The following is a 20,459-nucleotide window of genomic DNA, read 5'->3' on the forward strand; positions in this document are numbered from 1 at the left end:
AGATATATGTAAAATTAATGAATAAAAAGCAAAATAAAATAGTGCAGTAGGATTGTTGTTTATTCAGCTTCAAGTGGAACCATAGTGTTTCTGGAGAAAAAAAAAAAGAGCCAAGTAAAATTATTTATAGCACAAATACACAGCAGTTCCTTGAGAGTAATATTTCATGGTGGGTAGGGAACTCTTACAGCTGTGTAATTTCCAATAAGTCATTTTCTTAGTCTTGTGCCCTACCTTTCTGGCATACCAATGAACATCAGGGGAGCTTATGAGGCTTTCAGGTTAGAGTTAACAATAAAACCAGTAATTTTCTCTCAGATGTGTTTAGTATACTGATGTTATTAGTCCCATGTCTGCTAGCCTCTGGACATTTTCCTTCTCAAGACCATCATCAAAACTAACTCTGGATGTGAGTGTGTTATGAGAAATATAATATCAGTAGGAAAACAAAACAACAAAAAATCCCACATTAAAATCTGATAGCCACATAGTATCAGTACTAGGTCATGTGAAGAATAAAGGCACCAACCCCCATTTCAGCCTTATTCATAGTGCCAGCTCTTTTCCTTCACATTCTTTTATTCAAGAATTTTCCACTACTAGGCTACAGCAATTACATTTAATTACTGCATGAAATTCTCACTGTTAGGGAGTCTGGATGTCTGGTTCTTCCTCTGTGGGTAACCTTTTATCAATGTTAGGGAAACCATCACAGCTTCCAGTGACTGCAGAAGTGAACATGTATGGTCAAAACAATCCCTGCACAGGCTGCCTGAAAGGTACCCCAGCAGTTCTGATGACATGGTTTGTTACCCTTCAGAATGCCCTTTTCCACTCTCCAGTACCACTCTCATGCACTGCCAGATAAACAGCCTGTCCCTGTTTGTTCTTTTCCCACCAGCTCTAATGTTGCTGATTTTACATCGTTATTCAATATTTATTATAAGGTTGTCCTAATAATTTCTGCCTTGGTCAGTAGCGCTGGTATCCCTGTTTGTTCTGTTTCTTGGACTGCTCTCTTGTTAGTGTAGCCTCAAGTCAAGGTGAGCCACCTGCATATGGCATGACTCTGTCTTTTGCAATTTGTTATGCCTGGTAATTTCTCACATTGTTATCTTTCTATAGTTCATGTTTGATGGTTTGCACACAAAACTGGAAGCCACCTTGGTGAAACTGCTGGTGGAAGCACCTTCTTCATCTGCTTGGTCTGAATGACCAGAGACAGCCGCCATGGCCATAGACCTTGAGGGAAACATCCGGCTTCATCTTTTGCTTTCTGCCTGGCCTTCCCTCTTAGTACTGCCACAAAATACATGCACATAGTCCAGCCTGTTCCTGCATCTTCTGGCATGTTGCTCTGTATTTCTGGTATTTCCCTTGACTGCCTTATGTGGTGGAATGCTCATTAACCCTTCTCTCCTGGACCAGACAATGGCCTGCTTTCTGGTGACTTCCTCCATTTTCTGGCCTCTGAGCCATGTGGAGAAGCTGCCCAGAAAGGGTCAGTTACTACATGCCAGCTGTCTTCCTGGAGATCATTCATCTTCCATTTATCCAGATTACCTCTATGACAGTGAAAACTGATTGAGTGGGAATGGGAATGACTGCATTAAAAGGATCTGAGACCTATGCCAGATTTTTTATGGGGAAGTTGCTCTTCCACCAGCTAGAAAACAAACAGAAGAGTTCAGAGGTTGTATACTCCACCCACCCAGCTGTAGTGGGTTGACTCTGGTTGGATGCCAGACACCCACCAAAGCCTCTCTATCACTCCCCTCTGCAGCTGGTGAAGGGGAAGAAAATAAAACAAAGGGTTGAGATAAGGACAGAGAGAGATCACCCACCAAATTCCATCACAGGCAAGACGGATTATAATTAGAGATATGAAGTGAATTTATTGCTAACAAAATCAGAGCAGGATAATGAGAAGTAAAATAAGACCTTAAAAACACCTTTCCCCCACTCCTCCCTCCTTCACAAGCTCTACCTCCTCCACCCCAGTGGCACAGGGAGACGGGTAAGGGGGATTATGGCCAGTTCATTGCAGGTTGTTTCTGCCGCTGCTCAGGGAGAGGAGTCCTACCCCTGCTTCAGCCTGGGATTCCTCCCATGGGAGACAGTTCTTCGTGAACTTCTCCAGCCAGAGTCCATCCTGTGGACAACAGTTCTCCACAAACTGCTGCAGCACTGGTCACTCTTTCACAGGGTGCAGTCCTTCAAGGACAGGCTGCTCCAGCATGGGTCCCCCACAAAGTCACAAGTCCTACAAGGACACTGCTCCATTGGAGGTTCCTCTCTCCATAGGTTTGCAGGTCTCTGCCAGGACCTTGCTCCAGTGCAGGCCTCCCACAGGTTCACAGCTCTCTCTCAGGCACCCACCTGCTCCTCATGGGCTGCAGGTGGATCTCTGCACCCCCGTGGATGTCCATGGGCTGCAGGTGGATCTCTGCACCCCCGTGGATGTCCATGGGCTGCAGGGGCACAGCTGCCCCACCATGGGCTGCAGGGGGATGTCAGCTCCAGTGCCTGGAGCATCTCCTCCCCCTCCTTTCCCCAGACCTTGTTCTGTACAGGGCTGTTCCTCTTGCATATTCTCACCCTGCTGTTCTCTGGCAGTAATTACAACTGTGCAAAACCCTTTTTTAAATGTTTCTTAAATATGTTATCCCAGAGGCATTACCACTTCCTCAAGAAATTTCTGGATGGTGCACACTTGGCCAGCAGTGGGTCCATCCTGGAGTGGGCTGGCATTGGCTCTGATTACATTTTCCTGCCATCAGACCATCATGTCACATTGCAGACTGAGACAGCACCTGCAAACCAATCAAGTAAAAATATAATGAGAACGATTTAAATTAAGTTTCTCTATCCACCAAAAAACATATCTCCTCCCACATACAGGTAGCTCTTGATACATCATAAGACATATCCCCATGCTGTGTAATGAGAACTGTGCAGTGGTTTCTCTGATGAAAATATGAATTTGCACCCTGAGCCTCCTGATTTGTTTTTTATTGTCACTTTAGTAGGACAGTAGGTAATACATAAGATAAAGGGATGAACCTTTGAGTTCAGGTTTGAACTAAGTCCAATTTTTAAATTCCTGTAGGGTTTTCTTTATTTTTGGCACAGTCTGGAAATGGCAATCCACAGCCAGCCAGTCATATTGCCACAATAACAGTGCTATGCAAACAAGATTTCTGTTTGGGTACAATATGAAGGGTGAGCAGAGATTGTCCTTTAAGCTGTCCTTTTAGGTAAAAACAGCCCCCATCAAATTCAGCTTAGACCAGGACTTCATCAAAGAGAGAGATTTAAAAAATCATTTGGCAAATATATTTAGATGACACAAAATAGGACTTTAGGATCACTTCATTATGTGTTATTTGTTTAACTGTAGCTTTTCTACCGTGACTCAATAGCAATTATGTTTCTGTAAAATATTTTGCTTTCCATACAAATTGCTGAAAAGAATTTTCAAAATATCAGTATGTGATAAGCACTTAGTATTCGTAGGATCTTCTGAAAAGCCCATCTGCTATGCAAATTAATATCTAAGAGTAATTTCTGAATGGGGATTCATAAAGGCATGGTTCAGAAAAACAATTAGCATATGTTTACCTTTCAGTGATTTCTTTAAAATACAGACTTGTATTTGAATACTTTATATAATGAGGAATGATTTCCCAAGGTGAGGTTGTACTCATTACAACTAGTAATATCAATATATTGTTTGCTTATTAATGGATTTTAATTTTATTTGCTCATTCCTCCACCAGATTCAATATTTGGTGCTGGAAAACACATTAATTCGTTTAATCATTCATGAGGTATGTTGTACATGGTGGTGTTATTCCCCACCCCGTGGGAGGAGGTGACTCTTTGTCTCAGCTGCTTTCAGGAGCACGTTTTCCCAGCTGAGCCTCTCTGTCCTGTCCCCTAGTGCACCTGGTGGACATCTGGAATGTGATAGAAGCCTTGCGGGAGAACGCCCTGAACAACCTGGACCCCAGCATCGAACTGAACGTGGCTCGCCTGGAAGCTGTGATTTCAACCATCTTCTACCAGCTCAACAAGCGGATGCCGACGACCCATCAGATCAACGTGGAGCAATCCATCAGCTTGCTGCTCAACTTCCTGCTGGCGGCCTTTGATCCGTAAGTCTGCCTTCCTTCCCTTCTCTCCCGACTGCTGAAAGGATTTTGCTTCCTCCAGAAATATCTCTGGAAAACAATTGAGCAGGCTCAATTCTGTCCCAAATAATGAGCATGTGAATAGTGCTAACTAGGGAGACAACCTAAATTGAGGGCCTCTGCTTTCCTTTCTTTCGAGCCAAATTCAGCACAACTGTGTTTTCATCCAGCTACTCAGACTTGTTCCAGTTTATATCAAAGAAGAATTATCTACAGAAACAAATTCACATGCGCTTCTAATTTGGCTTGTTGTTTATTGACACACCAGTGGCTGACACCACTGCAATGCCTCTGCAGCAGTGCCATGGGTTAATAGCTCATTATTTTGAAAGAGCTCATTTCCCTGCAAGTTCTTGCAGCTGTAAGCAATTTTTTTTTCTGGCTCATGCCAGTGCAGCATGATTTTGAGACCATGACAGAAATAGGATTAAAGACATGGAGGTGATGAAATTCATGTTGTTTATTACTGCATGGGACTCATATTACAAAAAGAATAAGTTTGAGATAGAGCAAGCCACTTACATTAATGCGTATTCTGTGTATACCTATTACAGTTTCTGAATACGTAGTTGGCAACCTGTACTGCAATATTTGCAGTCCTCAAAACTGAGTTATTGGAGAACAGTGGTTAAGTCTGACAGATGCAGATGTTGTCGCTTTATGGCTTATTTTTTGAAAATTCACCAGCAGAAAACACTGGCCATTAAACATTAAAATAAGGATGCTTCCCCTCTCTCTTCCCAGTCCTCTCTCTTGCTGCCCTGGTACTGGGTGTCATTGAGCACCTCTCAGTGCCAGACCAGCCAGTGGCTCAGTCACCATGGCAATGAGGAGAAAAAGTACATGTTCCACATGAGAAGGCTGCACCCAACCTCTCCTCTGGCCCCTCCGAGGGGAAGAAAAGAAGCCAATCCATTGTGAAACCATAACCTTCAGGAATATTTTCCTCCCCTCAAGGGCAATAAAAGAAGGAACAGGCATTTTAATTCGTACCATTGTGGCTGTGACAAGAACATTGAAGGATTCTGGGAATGGCCAGATGCATTTATTGCTGCATGCCACAAGTAAACTGCTTCCTGGCTGGTAAACACAGGGAAAGACCCTGGACTGTGGAAGCAAGACCTGTGATAATGTGCTTATTTTGTAGCTCACTGTAAAGGAGTAAAGATCTCAGCTACACAACGCAGTTACTTGCAGCAAAATGGAGTAGAGGAATTTAGTCCCCTGGAGGGAATCAGAGAATGTTTTTAAGGGGGTAAGGTCTTGCTTTCCTTGAAAACATCCTATGTGCTGTGGTTCATGACCTGTTTCTGGGCTCCCATCAGGCCCCCCCCCCCAGGGTGAGGAAGCTGTGACCCTCACTCCATTTGTCAAGCAGCAGCTCAGTCTGTTGTGCTGCCTCTGAGTGGAGTGCATGGGATGCACTTCCTAGAAGGGCAGAGACACCCAAGGAATCCCTAGGAAGAGACTCGCAGCTCTGGGGTCAGAGATAGGGACTAGCTGCCTATCACCCCGTATTAAGTACACGAAACATATGAGATGGGGTTCATGTGCAATCTGAGATACCTAAGTTCAGGCTTCGTGGAGATACATGTCAGCTAGACCTCTCTGTACTGTAGTGGAAGTCTAGACACCTGTCACAAATACAGATGTACCAGCTAAGCATCTGATTCTCAAAATGTGCCCTACCCTTTAGTATGACTCATATTATTGAAGTTTTGGGTTGAATATTGGTTTAACAACCACTCAGGTTTCCTGGTTTCTGGGAAATGGAGGGAGGGAGGTGGCTCTAGATGCTACAGGGACAGTGTGAGAGCTTCTGGAGTCTAACCAGAGCTGCTATCTCTGCTTCCCATGTTGCTCCTTTCCCTCCCCTCCAGTGCAGCAGAAGGATCATTCTCTGCCAGAAGTTAGAAGTTGCTGGAATGATGAGCAAGGTCTTTTCTTGTGGTCTTACGTTCAGAGAGAAGCAATGCTCTGCATGCCATCCAGAGGGACTCAGCAGGCCAGAGGAGTGGGCCCGTGGGAATCTCCTCATGAGGCTTAACAAGGCCAGGTGCAAGGTGCTGCAGGTCCAGAGAAGGTGGTGCAGTTTCTCATGTCCCTTTTGAAATCCAAAGAAAATGGAGAAATGGACCTAACATATATGAAAGGACCACAAGGGACAAGTTATTTCATGTTTTAAAATCTAGTAAGCCTGCCACTGTCTCATTTATTTAGTAGATATGTTGCTCTTTGTGTACTGTGCTGGCTGAAGATCCTCCAAACTTTAAACAAAGCCTCTTCCTTCATTTATAGCCTTCTGAAAACCTGGCAGGTTTCTCTGCCCTCTGGCAAGGAGTGTTTCCCTAGGCCTGCAATACAGATGTCTTCTCAGGAGCTAAAACTTGGCTAGCAAAACATAAAAGGAACCACAGTGTAGTGCCATGGCATCTGGGCCAACTTGGCCACTGCTGGTGCTTACATCCTGTTTTTTTAAGGTTTTTTCATGGCCTTGGGGATTCATTAGGCCTACAGATAATTATATTTCTCTGCTGCTCAACCCTGAAGGGAGGAAGAGTGGGGAAAAATTATAGTGTATAGAATTTCACATGACACTCAGTGTTATATTCCTTCATGCTGCTAAAACTAAGCTAAAAAGTACAACCTTATAAAACTGCAAGCCAACAAATTCAAAATTCACAAATAAAAACACTTCTCCAATTAATTTATCATTAGTGTGTGGAAGTCAGCATCAGGTGGTAGATAACCCTGACAGACCAAAACCAGTGAGCAGAATGAGGTGGTCAGACTTTAAAAAATTTAGACAGAAACATGCCTGATCTATGTTTTTAACCACACGTTAAAATTGGGCAATAGCTTTTGCTTCAAGGCCTAAGGTGATTAACTGGCTTTATGAAATAATAGCACACTTCCCTCACTGGCATGCCAAGTACTACATAAAAAGTTGACAAGTTCAAACCTCCCTGAAAAATTGATCCCAGGCTGGTGTCAAAGCCTAGGCAACAAGGTGGAATGTCAGCCTCATTCAGTCAAGTCGTTCCCCAAAAAGCTTATTTTAAACAGACTCTGAAATATTCTGTGCTAGATCATCTCCAGCTATTCCTGCTGAAAAGTTTAACTGATAAAAAAATAGCTGAATTTTCTCTGTTCCTTGACATACCCTTTCCTGTGAATGGAGATGTGGGCCCTGGGCTGTGAAACAGACCCTGTCTGGTTGGGGGGGCTTGACTTCTACAGAGAAAAGAGGAAGTATTCATGCCCTTGTTTAATCAAATGAACATTTGAATTGTACTGATTTCAGTACATAAAGATGAGCAATGTCTATTTTGGAAATACAACTTCTTGTTCATTCATCTTTTCAGAGCAATAAAGTGTTTAATTCCCTCTCTTCACCACCTTTGCTACTCACTGAAAGCCACAAAAGCATTTACAAAGGAAGTCCAGCAAAAAAAATGCATTTCAGAGATTTGGACATCATGCATTTTGCTCTCCTACATGAAAGATTTTTGCTGAATGTCAATAAAATTTGGTCTCTGAAACCTCTTTGTGAAAATGCAAATTTGTAATTACAGCCTGTGACATTTCAGAATTGACTGCCTTGATTACAGTGGGTAGTAACCAACGGCTGAACAAATTTTGTTACTTTTGCAGAAGATACCTCAGAGTATTAGGGGAGCACTACTTAAGCCTCATTAATGAGAAAAATCATTTTTTCTCAATGTCCTTTTCATGGGACACATTTGCTGTTTCTAAAGATGTGATGTTATTTCTTGATAGCTTTCCCCTCCATATGGCTGTCTCAGTATGGGTGTTGCTAGAGATCCTGACAAATGACAGTGTCATCTATTTGGTACCACTCTCCTTGGTGAACCAAAAGGCAAAATCAGGCCCTGGAGCTGGACTCTGCCTTGTATGGTCTGTGGATTTTGTCAGGCAGTCTGTGGGATTTCCTTGCTCCAGGGACAGGCTGTCTCTCTCTGCAGCTATGCAGTGGAAGAGGAAACCTTCTGCTCTGCTCTGGTGTCTAAAAGCATGTATTATTTTTTGCCCTTCTTTCCTCAAGCAGCAGGAGATAACCTTCAACCCTGGCCATCAATCCCTTTCCTAAGTACTCCATCCTGTATTGTTGCTAAATGCACGTCAGCTTCAAGGTTTGCTTTTGACATCGTTTATGCTTCTAGTGCTTTTTTGCTGAAGAATAACCTCAGCAAGAGAGGTGCAATATAAAATCAAAATATTTTCTGTCCTCTCCTATTTCCACTAGTAAAATTTATTTCTCTTTGCATTAGCCAGTCCAAAGCTGCTTTCAGGGAACGCTGACTTCTGCCGCGATCTTCCCGCTGCTGTGAGCCGCTGCTTCAGCATTTGCTTTTGCACAGCAAGCACTGTGAGGCCCCAGTGCTGCCAGTCAAGGGCGTCTGTAGTGCTTAGACATAGCTTAGGGCACTTCTGGATCCAAATGATATTGGCGAGTCTTAGGCCCCATTACCCTGTCTGTTCATCAGCCATATGTATTTAAATATGCATGTGTCTATATGCACACGCACACACACATGGACATACATATTTGGAGGGCAGATTGGGTTTATACTGGCTCTCGTGATGCTTTTAGGAATACAAATGACCGATACAAAATACAGTGTCAAAACGAATCCACTCAAATGGAGAGATTGAAGAGATAAATGGTATCTTTTCTTTTTCCGTTCCTCTGTTCCATAACCGTTTGAGTATGGGAAAAACCAATGGCTCTAGGGTGGAAAGCTGAAGCCAAGTTGATATGTGTCTGCCATGCAAGAATATAATCCTATTAGTAAATGTAACTAAACCTCCTGGGAAAAATAATCTAAATCTGAAGCACTTCCACATGTGGTTTTTTTTTCTCTAAATCTTCCATTGCTTCTTAATAATGTCATTGCTTCTACTTAGCATTTATTTTTTTTTAGTATAGCAGCTCTTTTAAAGGCAGATGGAAACATCATGATGAAACAGTGCAGAAAAATTCCTAAGGGTCTAAAGGGTAGCGTGCACAAAAATAATATAAAGGGACCACATTCTCAGCCACAGCAGTGCTAAGTCTGGTTTACACAAATCAAAATCCAATCAACAAAGGATGGGAATACAGAAGTCTGGAAATTCCTATGCTGTGATTTTAATCTTATGAAGCCAGTCAAAGGGAACTCTATGTAAGGAAAATGTGTGCACAAAAGTCAGCATTAAAGAACACGGTAAATATTTCTTAATTACTGAAGTAGTGGATTTATTACTTTTTGCCTGTATTTCTAGTTGATTTACTGGCAAAAAGCAGAATTTTAAATGAGTATAATGGATAATTAGAATTAATATTTAGATTGTGGGTTACACTGGCATAGAAAAATCCAATTCAATGAACTTTAAAGATTATTACCTAGTCAAGCTTAGGGAACTGACTCATTTTCTAAAGTCTGAGTGACTTAATGAATATAGCATGAAGCATGCATCATGCATCAATGTACAGATGTGAATATCCTATTCATGTCTGTCTTACATGTATATGTTACTGCATTAGTTTGGTTTGGGGTTGGCAGAGAAAGAGACATAGTCACAGGCTCCGTGTCTTTCCAGAATCAGTTCATCCTTTAGTTCTGATTAGACACAATTTTCTTCCTTAAAATCATGAGTGACAATGAACAGAGTAATTTTAAAAATACTGATGAAGAGCTAAATTTCTATGTACTGCTGTTGCCAGTGCAGTGAGACCTTCTTATGTAGGACATGACTGTATACTTTAAACAGGAAATCCCTTATAAACATTGTGTTCCCTGGTAGAGTAGACTGAAGATCACAGAAACTCCATTTCCAAAAACTTACAGAAAACTTTATCATCCATCTCTGTCATTAGTCCTGTCAATAGAATTTAGAAGGAAACATGGCTGCCATTTTGCTAAGCTCAGAAATATTGGTTGTCTCTTTTTTAAAGCATGATGACATGTTCTCACTGATGTCATTAGTTAATATCATTAATTCATGTGGGAAGCTATGAAGTAATGGCAAGGAGATCGGATGACAGGTAGAAGTTGCTCCAGTACAACTCCTACTGCCTTACAGTAAGGTTCAGAGAATTCCAAGAGAAACCACATTTCACCATTTGGATGTCAAGAAAATTAACATTAAGAAGCAGATGAACTTAGGAGCACATGTTCATTCTCATGTTTGGAAAGGGGCTGAACACTAAACTGGGGATGATCGGTGTTTTAGGGGCTAAGTGTGCCATGCAAGTGTATGAAGTCATGTTTCACTCATGCAGCTCAAATAAACCAGGGTTTCTGGGATGGCAGGTGGTCACTGGGGACCGTCATGGCTGTAGCAGGACAATAAGTATCATTTAAAAGGCAATTGTAAGACCTACTGACAGGTACAGATGAAGTTTGTGCAGTGATATGAGCCCTTGCTTATTTTTCACTTTTGTTCCCAGTGTTGATTTTTTTCACTTACTTGCAAACTTTTAGGTCCAAAAGATTCCCAAAGCACTTGGGATAGGGAAACCATGAGTGTGATAAATGTCTCCCAGTGCTACTATATCACAAATAGCAGTAATAATTATCACTGTCGTGTATAATGAGATAAACAGTTTAATACCTTCATATATGTAATCAATCTGCTCTGAGATCTTTACAGAACAGCATACTGATGTGTGTTCCCACAAAACAAACTTTCTTTTTAAAGGTCTTATTTCTCTGTATGTCAATCCACATATATTGTCCATTACAGTAAGTGATGTCAGAAAATACATTTTAGTTGAACAGATTCTTGTAAAACGGACATATAAAATATGTCTACTTTCTACTTTTGAACAGGGAAGGACATGGTAAAATTTCCGTTTTTGCTGTCAAAATGGCCTTGGCAACTCTTTGTGGAGGAAAAATCATGGACAAATTAAGATGTAAGTGACGTTTTTTACCTGTTACAATTGTTATTGTTGGAGAAATAACAATACAGGTAGAAAAGAGGGAATTAAAATAAGTTACAGTTTCATGGCTGGGTTTCGGAGTTGCACTATGTGTATCTCCAAGTAAATCCCACTAAATGTTTGGTTGAACTTCACACTGAGGTTTTTAAAGACAAATTGCATACATTGAGGTTCTTATTGGTGGATTTTATGGTTTTCTTCCATTGGGGTTTTTGAATTCGGAATACAGACAAGTGCCTCAACATCATGAAGCATCATTTAACAAATTCTTCTGATTGTTTTTTAATAACATCTATGTCTTCTCACACCTAGAAGAGCAATAAATTTATGTACTATTTATATTTTCTTTCACAGGGTATTCTTATGCCATGTATTTTGGTGAACAGATTTCTCATTTCACAGGATTTATTCCCAGTTCCCCAATAGCAAAGGCATAGTTTACTTGTAACTGCAATGGAAGACTTTCTACTTAGTGATACAATGTCTGTAGCTGAGTCCAGAACACCATTTTCCAGGCTTCTTGACCAAAAACCCTTCAGTTTCTGCTGAGCCTTCTACCGCAGCCCAAGAAAACTGAATTTAAAAATTGCTGTTGATTAGACAAGTAGAAATCCCAGGTGCTGATTTCATCTTCCAGATTTGGTGCCATTTTTTAATACATTATTTCTGTGTAGCAACTCAAATGCAGACTAAACTAAAGTTATAAATTATAAATTGAACACCATTTGTTCCCTAAGCTGCTTTAAGAATAGGAAGTGGGTCCATCCAGTAGAAGGCTGAAGTACAGTGATGATTTTTGGGTCAGCAGTTCCAGAGTCATGTTGTCAGAATTTTCCTTCCAGGTTCCTGGAAATGAAGCAGCTGACATGTCAGCCTGAAAAACAATAAATGTTCCTTAGTCAGAGATCTCCTGCTAAGCAGAGGATAATTTTAAACAAGCAGAAAAGTGAGGGCTGACAAACTGACATCTCTGCAATAATAAAAGTGTGATATTTTTATACATAAAAAAATGAAGAAGAGTGAAAAGTAATGCATTTGCAAGACCTTCAGTGCTTTGTGTGTCCAAGACAATAATAACTGACTTAATGAACCCATTGTCAAGATTTTGATTTGACACGGTAAGCTGGCAGTAGGCAAAAAGCTGATGTAGCATATCTTGTCAAATCAGAGAGTTCTTATCTGATTAAATTACTGCCTCATGCCATGCATCAGACTTTGCTTAAAAATGACCACATACAAAGAAAAAAACCAGGAATATTAGTATTAAAATCAGCAAATAATTCTTCTTGTTTTCGATTGAAAGAGGTCAGAATTAAAAATGCAGTAATAAGGGAAGTTTCCATAAGCCAAACATGTTTAGTACTTCTCTTTCAAATCAGATGATACTGAACTCAGAGCAAATCTGTAGCTCACACTGAAGCTGCTGTGTTCTTTCCTTGTCTTTTCCCCCCTCAGATATTTTCTCCATGATTTCTGACTCCAGTGGTGTGATGGTTTATGGCAGGTATGACATGTTTCTGCGCGAGGTTCTCAAGCTGCCCACCGCTGTCTTCGAGGGGCCTTCGTTTGGTTACACTGAGCAGTCAGCAAAATCCTGTTTCTCACAGCAGGTAAATGAACAGATGCAGGATCTCAGTCACCCCTCTGAGCAGGCCAGGACTCCTCCTGTCTTACACATATGTGCATATTTGCCCAGGAAACACAGGCCTGGAGGAGGGGAAGGTCCACTCCACTGATTTCTGGTGTGTAGGTTTGGTGCCTTCAACAGGAAACTGGTCCCTATAGGTTCCCCATATAAGCATGAAGAGAGAGGCTTAGTCAAAAAGTGATTCAGAGCAGGATCTTGACTTACACGTTCCTAAATTAGGGAACCTCCTAATTTAAGCATGTGTTATATATATACCTTTAGGTATTATGTATATATGTATCCCAAGACATGCAGTCCTCCCTTCCACTTAGTTGGTGTTGGTGTAAGCATACACAAGACTACCTTCTCCATACAAAGCTCAAGTTCCACCAAAAAGAAATCAAACTTCAGGTTTTCCCACTGATAGACACACAATTTTAGGCATGAGAAGAAAATCACCTTAAAACTTTTTTATAAATGGGAATCAGTATGTATTAGAAAATCCCTAGTCTCTTACCAATAATACCAGTGAGATAGGGTCAGGAAAGCAATGGATTTATCCTGAAGAAAATGCAAGATTTTTCCACAACTCAGCAGACTCCATAGGTACACTGAGTGCAGTACATTGGCTTCAGCTAATATATAATTGGGGCTGGTTGTCCACTTCTCCAGTGGAGAACGAGAGAATTCATCTGGCTCTTGCCACACATCACACTGTATAATTCCATAAATATATAGTAGGAGAATATGCTGAAACTGGCACAACGTTAGAAATAAAGTTGTATTTTCCTTCTCCTTACCCTTTCATTTGCTGACTGAATACTGTTGAACAAGTAAGTTCAATGGAGCAGGAATAGTGTCATTTTCATGCAAAATAGAGTCTCATTTTTTGTATTCTCTGTTTCATCACTAATCAATAGGCACTCCAGTCAACCAAAAGGCATGTTGGAATTCATTTATTGAATCATCTCCCAATTAATTTTAAATTGTAATGTCTGCATATGTGAAACTAGTCTTATTTCACAGAGGGAGACTTAAAACAGCACTTCATCTGATGTTGAAGAATTGACATGGTGAAGTGACTTCTGGTAGTTTTGTGTTAAAATAATGGAAGAGTACTCTTGCATGACAACAGGGCATTCAAGCTTTGCATGTTGAACATGCTGTTGTTATACATGAAAAAAGGAATTTCTTTTCCTGAAAAAATGTAATTCAGGCCTCATTTTTTATCTCCATAGCCATCAGAAATGGCACTTGCTTTGAGATTGCATCTAGCTGAGTGGACCAGATGCATTAAGGTACCTTTAGAAGCAACATCTTCAACGAGGCATTAGATGGTTTTGTTTACAAGCTCCACTTAGAGCTAACAAGAGTTAAGTGTCTGACTGCTGTAGGTAAACAGCAGGTTTACAAAGCTGCTGTTTTGCATCTGGAGGTAGCCAAGTACTTTGTAAATCTAGTCTAATATTTCACTTAAATTGACTTTATGTAGTTCTCATCACATCCTCGCTAGGGATGAACCAGAGTTTTGAAATGAGATTCAAAAAACCAGATCTTTATGACACCATGATGAATGGTATTTATACTCTTAGTCACACACAAGTCATTCTTTCTCACGTAGCATTATCAGAAGTTGATACCTTGGAATAAGTTTGGCATTCTTGCTTGTTATTCTCACTATGGATCACTTTTGCTTACCAGAAGCCTTTCAACCCCCTGATATATGGAGATTCTTCGATTTCAGGGAAAGAAAAAATTCTGGGAATGATCTGCTTATGGTGTCAAATCCATTTCAGTTTACATCTGAAAGGATTTTTCCTATTACAAGAATGTTTTATTATTCCCCATTGTATTAGTTTACTTGATCAAACCATGTCTTTTCCTCTGCCTGTGAACCACTGCTAGATTGAAGGGCTATTCAAAGTAGAAACAACAGTGTTTCCTCATCAGCAAATTTAGGGGACAGAAATGCCAGGGCAAGTGACTTAATGTTTCAGAATAAAAATCTGTGGCTCAAAAAGGAGTTTATCATCACCACTTTACCCCATAGGTAGGATTGATGTGATGTTATACTCTATTTGTATTAAACAGTATTATTATTATTGTAAAAAACACTTAAAAAAAAAATTACCCCAAGCTAAAAAGATAGACACTAACTTCATTTTCTTAGCACTTGTCTAAGTGTTATTCCACAAACCTAGACTCCATCTGTGTGTAGTGTATATTTAGAAAACAGCTTTCAGTTTCAACTTTCCCAGCAGCTGAAAGAAAATTGCAGGAGGAAAATGTATGGAAATTGCTCTGACAGTGTCCTTTTAAGGGACACTGCCTTTTTCTCTAATCCACAAAATCAGTGATCACCAGAGCAGTTTGGCCATAAAGCTGTCACTGAAGCTAAGTTGCCTTATTTGGTGCCAATCAGATTTTAAAGTTATAGCTGCATTCAAAAGTCCACTGCATTGTGGAAGAGTTGTTCTTGTCTCTTCATCTATTTGCTTGTTAGGCTGGCTCTGTGTATCCCCTCAAAAGCAGAGGGAACACCTAAGGCTACTCAACTCTGCAGTGTGGGGCACTGGAAGTGCCTTCTTTTCCTGGGCTTCCTTCCACATTTTTCCCCCCTGTGCTCTCAGTTCTGCTGCAGACAACACAGACATTTGCTGGCAGCATTGGTCAGCAAAGCCATGCCAAGCATCCACAGCAGAAAAAGAAATCCACATCTCCAAAAGAAAGATCCTTTTCTGTGAGCTGGTGCTTATAACATAGGATGCCTGTTTGGGAAATGGTTCTCCACTCTCTGTGGCTGGGAACATAATTCATACAACAAGCAGGTGGTAGTGTTTGACTGGACACTGCAGTTATTGTGGGGAAAGGTAGCATTCCAGTGAGATTTAGATCTCATATTCTGGCTATTCTGTTCATTAAAGAATCAAGTCCATTTTCACAGCCTGAGGTGTTTCCTCCTAGGGACAAACATCTCTATATATTTCCAAATACCTTGCAGTATTTTCATCCCTGAGGTTGTTGCAGTGTGAGATGTTTTCCATTGATCACTCAGTGTGTAAGAGAAATAACGCTTTTATTTACATCTGGTGGTAATTGTGTATAAATGGAGCACAGATAATCCAACTGGAAATCTCAGCTCTTAAAAGAATTCCACAACACACAGAGATGATACATGTCACTGCATAACTGCTGCTTAGCTTCCTCATGGGGTAACCACAGTTCTTTAGCAAGTTAAAGCAGCAGCTTATGCAATCAGATATGAAAATTTAGCCATCCCTTTGGATATGAGGATACTACTTAAATATGTATGTCTATAAAATATATCTGCATATATTCTCAGCAGGGCTCGATATTTTTGCATCTTAAATTTTATTTAAGGAAGGCTCAGTTGCTGATTGAAAAAAACAAATGAACTAAGATTTGCGATTACTTTTTCCAGACACATTAGAAATTTAAGGCCCTAGATTGCATTTTTAAATCAACAGGGATGTCTTAGAGTTTAAATCTCTTTGAAATTTAAAGGGGCATAGATCTCCAAGTGCTTAAAGGCATGAAGAGTTCAGGAACAGTTGCAGTCCCTGAGTATATGCAAACATGACATCCCACGATCACAGCTCACCCATAACTAGTTGCCATTTCTCCTCAGACAAGCATAGTTTCTTAAATTACAGTAACAAATGGCCTGTGCTGGTCTCTCCTTACCCTGTATTTCTTTGGTATTTGTACTCCCTTTCCAGTATTTTCCTTCATTTTCTTTTTTTGGAGTACCATCAGCAGTGATTTTTCATTTGAAAATTGGTCATACACAGTGATATACCCTACATGCACTTGTACTTGTCACACAATACTCAAAACAGACGAGAACATGCAGAGTTGAATACCATCCTTAACCACAAAGCATCTTCAGGCAGTGACTCTAGAAGAGAGTCTGGAAGTGAGTGGGAGCTAAGTGTCTCCAATGCAGCCTTGTGAGAGTGAGTGCTAGTCATCAGTTGTATCATTGTACCAACTAAAAATAGTCTGGAAAAGCTCTGCTAGTATCACTTGTTCTTTTTAGTAAATCAGGCCTAGAGGAAAACAGTGTTTGAAACTTATTCCCAAGTGTTTCTGTAGACACAAGATAAAATAATTTTGAGATGTCCAATTACTGATTTTTTGTGCATGTTTGTTTGCTTGTTTGAGCAGAAAAAGGTCACATTAAACACTTTCTTGGATACCCTCATGTCTGATCCCCCGCCACAGTGTCTAGTGTGGTTACCACTTCTGCATCGACTGGCAAATGTTGAAAATGGTAAGTAAAGACACACTGCCAAAACACAGTTACAAGGATAAATTTTGGTGTGATGATTTTCACACTCTGTAGATGGTTTTGTAAAAGCTACTGTTCTGGGTTCATTGACTCCATGTGCTATTTTTACAGTGACTGGTATAATATTTGGAGAAGTCTGTTGGTCATTCAGCCAGGAACATGGGTTAAATTTTGCTATGTTCAGGAAGTTAACCTGATCATGTCTCTTCCTGTGCTCTGGATAAGCAAAGAGCAATAGGACTTCATCCGTTGACACACTTAATATTTGGTAAACTATCAAGACCACAACTTTTATGAGCTGTGACATTTGGCAGCAGAGAGGGAACAGCTTGGTAGTTTCCGTTCGTGCAGTATTCTTGGCAGGAGATGTCCAGTGCAGTGCAAAACACCAGCCAAAAGGTCCTTAGGAAGGATGTCCTCCTAAGTCTACACTGCCAGACCATATCCTCTGAAGAGGAAGTTCCATGTGGATGGTGTGCACCCATTTTTGGTGAAAAAAGGAAAAGAAGGAAAAGTTGCATGTGTTCTTGTACTAAACAAATCTCTTTTCCACTGAAAGGCACCAACGTGGGTAAGGTGATATTCCCAAGTCCTTTTTGGCTACAGAGCAACCTATCTATCCCACCTTCCTCAAGCTGTTGTCATCCATCCCTATCCCTTACCAGCTTCACAGTGTTTCCTAGCCTAGAGCAGTAACCCTTCCTGCTGCTAAATTCTGGCAAGGAATTAAACCCCTGACATATTCAGCACTGATCCAAATTCTCCCAGACTGAACCTTATGACAGAAAGGCAGAAGGTGCCTGGGAACAAGGGGATATTCAGTACCCTGTGGTAAATTGGGTACATGCTGTAGCAAGGAAAGAGGAACAGAAATAGCACTATTGCCCAGAAAGTGCTTCAGAATATCTCAGTTGGTGCTTTAGAGTCCTCTTGTGAGTGACTTGCATCCTTGTCAGTTTCTGCTTCTGAAACTGCACCACACAATGCCTCCAATGTCCCTCCAATGGCCAGCTTTCCAAATCTGGGCATCCAAAGCCAAGTGTTCAACTCCGCATATAGGCACCTAAATGACACCACTTGTACAGATGAGACAGCAGTAATTAAAAGACAATAGCATGTCTAAGTACACTTGCATCCTTTCCGTAGTCATACAGCTGAGTTGGACTTTTCCTTCAAGGTGCCTCACTTCAGCTCCTTAAAGCACAATGAAACATTCAGCTTCTCCCAGTAGTGCAGCAGCAGTGGATTTTCCCACATACAAATTTCCTCTGTCATAGAATAGTTTGGGTTGAAAGGGACCTTAAAGATCATTCAGGTCCAACACCCTGGCAAGGACACCTTCCACTAGACCAGGTTGCTTAAATCCCCATCCAGCCTGGTCTTGAGCACTTCCAGTGATGGGTCATCCACAACTTCCCTGGCTAACTTGTTCTAGTACTTCACCACCCTCACAGTGTATCACAGGGTATCCACAGTGGGTGAATATTAGTTTCTTCCTAATATCTAACTTAAACCTACTCTCTTTCAATTTAAAGCTGTTCCCCCTTGTCCTGTCACTACATGCCCTTGTCAAAAGTCCCTCTCCAACTCTCTTGTAGCCCCTTCAGGTACTGGAGGGCTGCTCTAAGGACTCTCTGGAGCTTTCTCTTCTCCAGGCTGAACAACTCTCTCAGCCTGTCTTCATAGGAGAGCCCTCATCTTCATGGCTGTTCTCTGGACTCTGTCATGTAGTCTGTTAGACACTGAACACATTTTTTGCTGCTGTGAGCAGGAGGTACAGATATCAGCTCAGAAGTGAAGAAGGGTTTGGTGCCCAGTGTAGGAAGTGTTGCTCATAGCTCAGCACAGATTGCTGTGTTTTCATGGGTCAGAGCTGTCAGCAGCATCCAATGCCGTAGATTGCTTTAGACAAATGAGGGAACACTCTTCAGTTCAGGGCTTTGTCCATAAAATTTTGCTAGGTGTTTCTTTGTTTTGGTTTGTGGCTCACCATTTCTTTCTCCCGCACAGTCTTCCACCCCGTCGAGTGTTCCTACTGCCACAGCGAGAGCATGATGGGGTTTCGTTACCGCTGCCAGCAGTGTCACAATTACCAGCTCTGTCAGGACTGCTTCTGGAGGGGCCATGCCAGCGGTTCCCACAGCAACCAGCACCAAATGAAAGAGTACACGTCATGGGTAAGGGAAGGCTCCTGCCTCGCTGCAGACTGCTTTGCCCTCCAGCCATCGGAGAAGCCCCCAGCCACAGCTCTGGGCAGCTGTCTGGCTCAGGGGAGCAGGAGCCAGGCTGGCGCTTTGGATTAGTGACCCTGTCTGGGAGGCTCTGGCCCTGGGAGCCATCAGGAGAGCATGGAGGTGGGAATGGTTTTTTCAGGGTGAGGATCTGGGGCGCCTGTGACGGTGTGTGCCGCGGTGAGGGCAGCGCAGGAGGGGCTGGCAGCAGGGCACCAGGCTCATGGCAGCTTCTCCCGTTCCCACAGGACTCACGGTAAAATCCTCATTGGCTTGCTCTGTTTGGCTACATGTAAATGAAATGATGAATACTTAATGCTCATTCATCAATATTTTCAGTTGAGTGGCTGCAGCATATGCGTAGCATTTGGGATGATCCTGGCACTGTAGATTTGAGCGTGGTCACAGATCCACAGCAGTGTTTACTATAGAGAAAAGCTCACTTCTGTCTTTTTGTTGTTAATTGAAATAATGCAGTGGTTTTTCTAAGCTGAAAGAGAAGTATCAACAGCTGCTGGAACCTTAACCTTCTCTGAAGGGCATGAGACCTGGGGACTCAGCTTTCCATGGACTGGAGCAAAGCCCCAGTAGAACCCCTTGGTTACAGAGCATGATAATAATCCTTTGGGGTTCAAATGAAGAGATCAGCAGAAAACCTAATTAATCTCAAGCCTTTCAAAAGTATATTGTATAAAAAAAAAAAGAGAAAGTTACGCATACAGCAAAAGCTCCCATTTGCACAGTACTTCGTGTTTATTTTTTAACAAAGTTCCAAAGTTTAATACTTTTAAAATGTCTGGTTTTCTGTTGATGGAACAGGCAAGGGTTAAATTTGACATAGTTTGTTCTGTATGCCAGTCATACAGCTCTGCACTGTATCCCAGCAGACCTGGGTCGGTAATTGTTTTTGTGGGTCCTAATTGCTGCTTGTTGCATAGACACAAATGGTTGGAGTTTAGTATCTGAATAGGAAAGTGCCCACTATGTAGCTCAAACTCCATTCTTAACAGCAATTTTTGCTATAAAATCCATTTTTTGCTGTAGCCAGGGAGCTGTAATTATAGGTAGGAAGTAATTGGAAAACTTAAGATTTCTGCTCAACGGAAGACAAAAATGTGACCACATGCCCAGTGCTTTCAAATGTTTC

General features: G+C 41.4%; 1 protein-coding gene across 17 annotated transcripts in view; it reads left to right on the plus strand.

Annotated features, from left to right (window-relative positions):
• Window positions 1–20,459, plus strand: part of DTNA (dystrobrevin alpha) — a 223,508-nt gene that overhangs the window by 152,158 nt on the left and 50,891 nt on the right. For all 17 annotated transcript variants that reach the window (XM_069004687.1, XM_069004684.1, XM_069004683.1 and 14 more), the window contains 5 exons: window positions 3,944–4,157; window positions 11,030–11,115; window positions 12,598–12,752; window positions 16,958–17,063; window positions 19,092–19,258. In XM_069004687.1, coding sequence (XP_068860788.1) covers window positions 3,944–4,157; window positions 11,030–11,115; window positions 12,598–12,752; window positions 16,958–17,063; window positions 19,092–19,258 — 728 coding nt within the window. The remainder of the gene's footprint in view (window positions 1–3,943; window positions 4,158–11,029; window positions 11,116–12,597; window positions 12,753–16,957; window positions 17,064–19,091; window positions 19,259–20,459) is intronic.

This window comes from Aphelocoma coerulescens, chromosome 2 (assembly GCF_041296385.1).
Source record: "Aphelocoma coerulescens isolate FSJ_1873_10779 chromosome 2, UR_Acoe_1.0, whole genome shotgun sequence".
Lineage (NCBI taxonomy): Eukaryota > Metazoa > Chordata > Aves > Passeriformes > Corvidae > Aphelocoma > Aphelocoma coerulescens.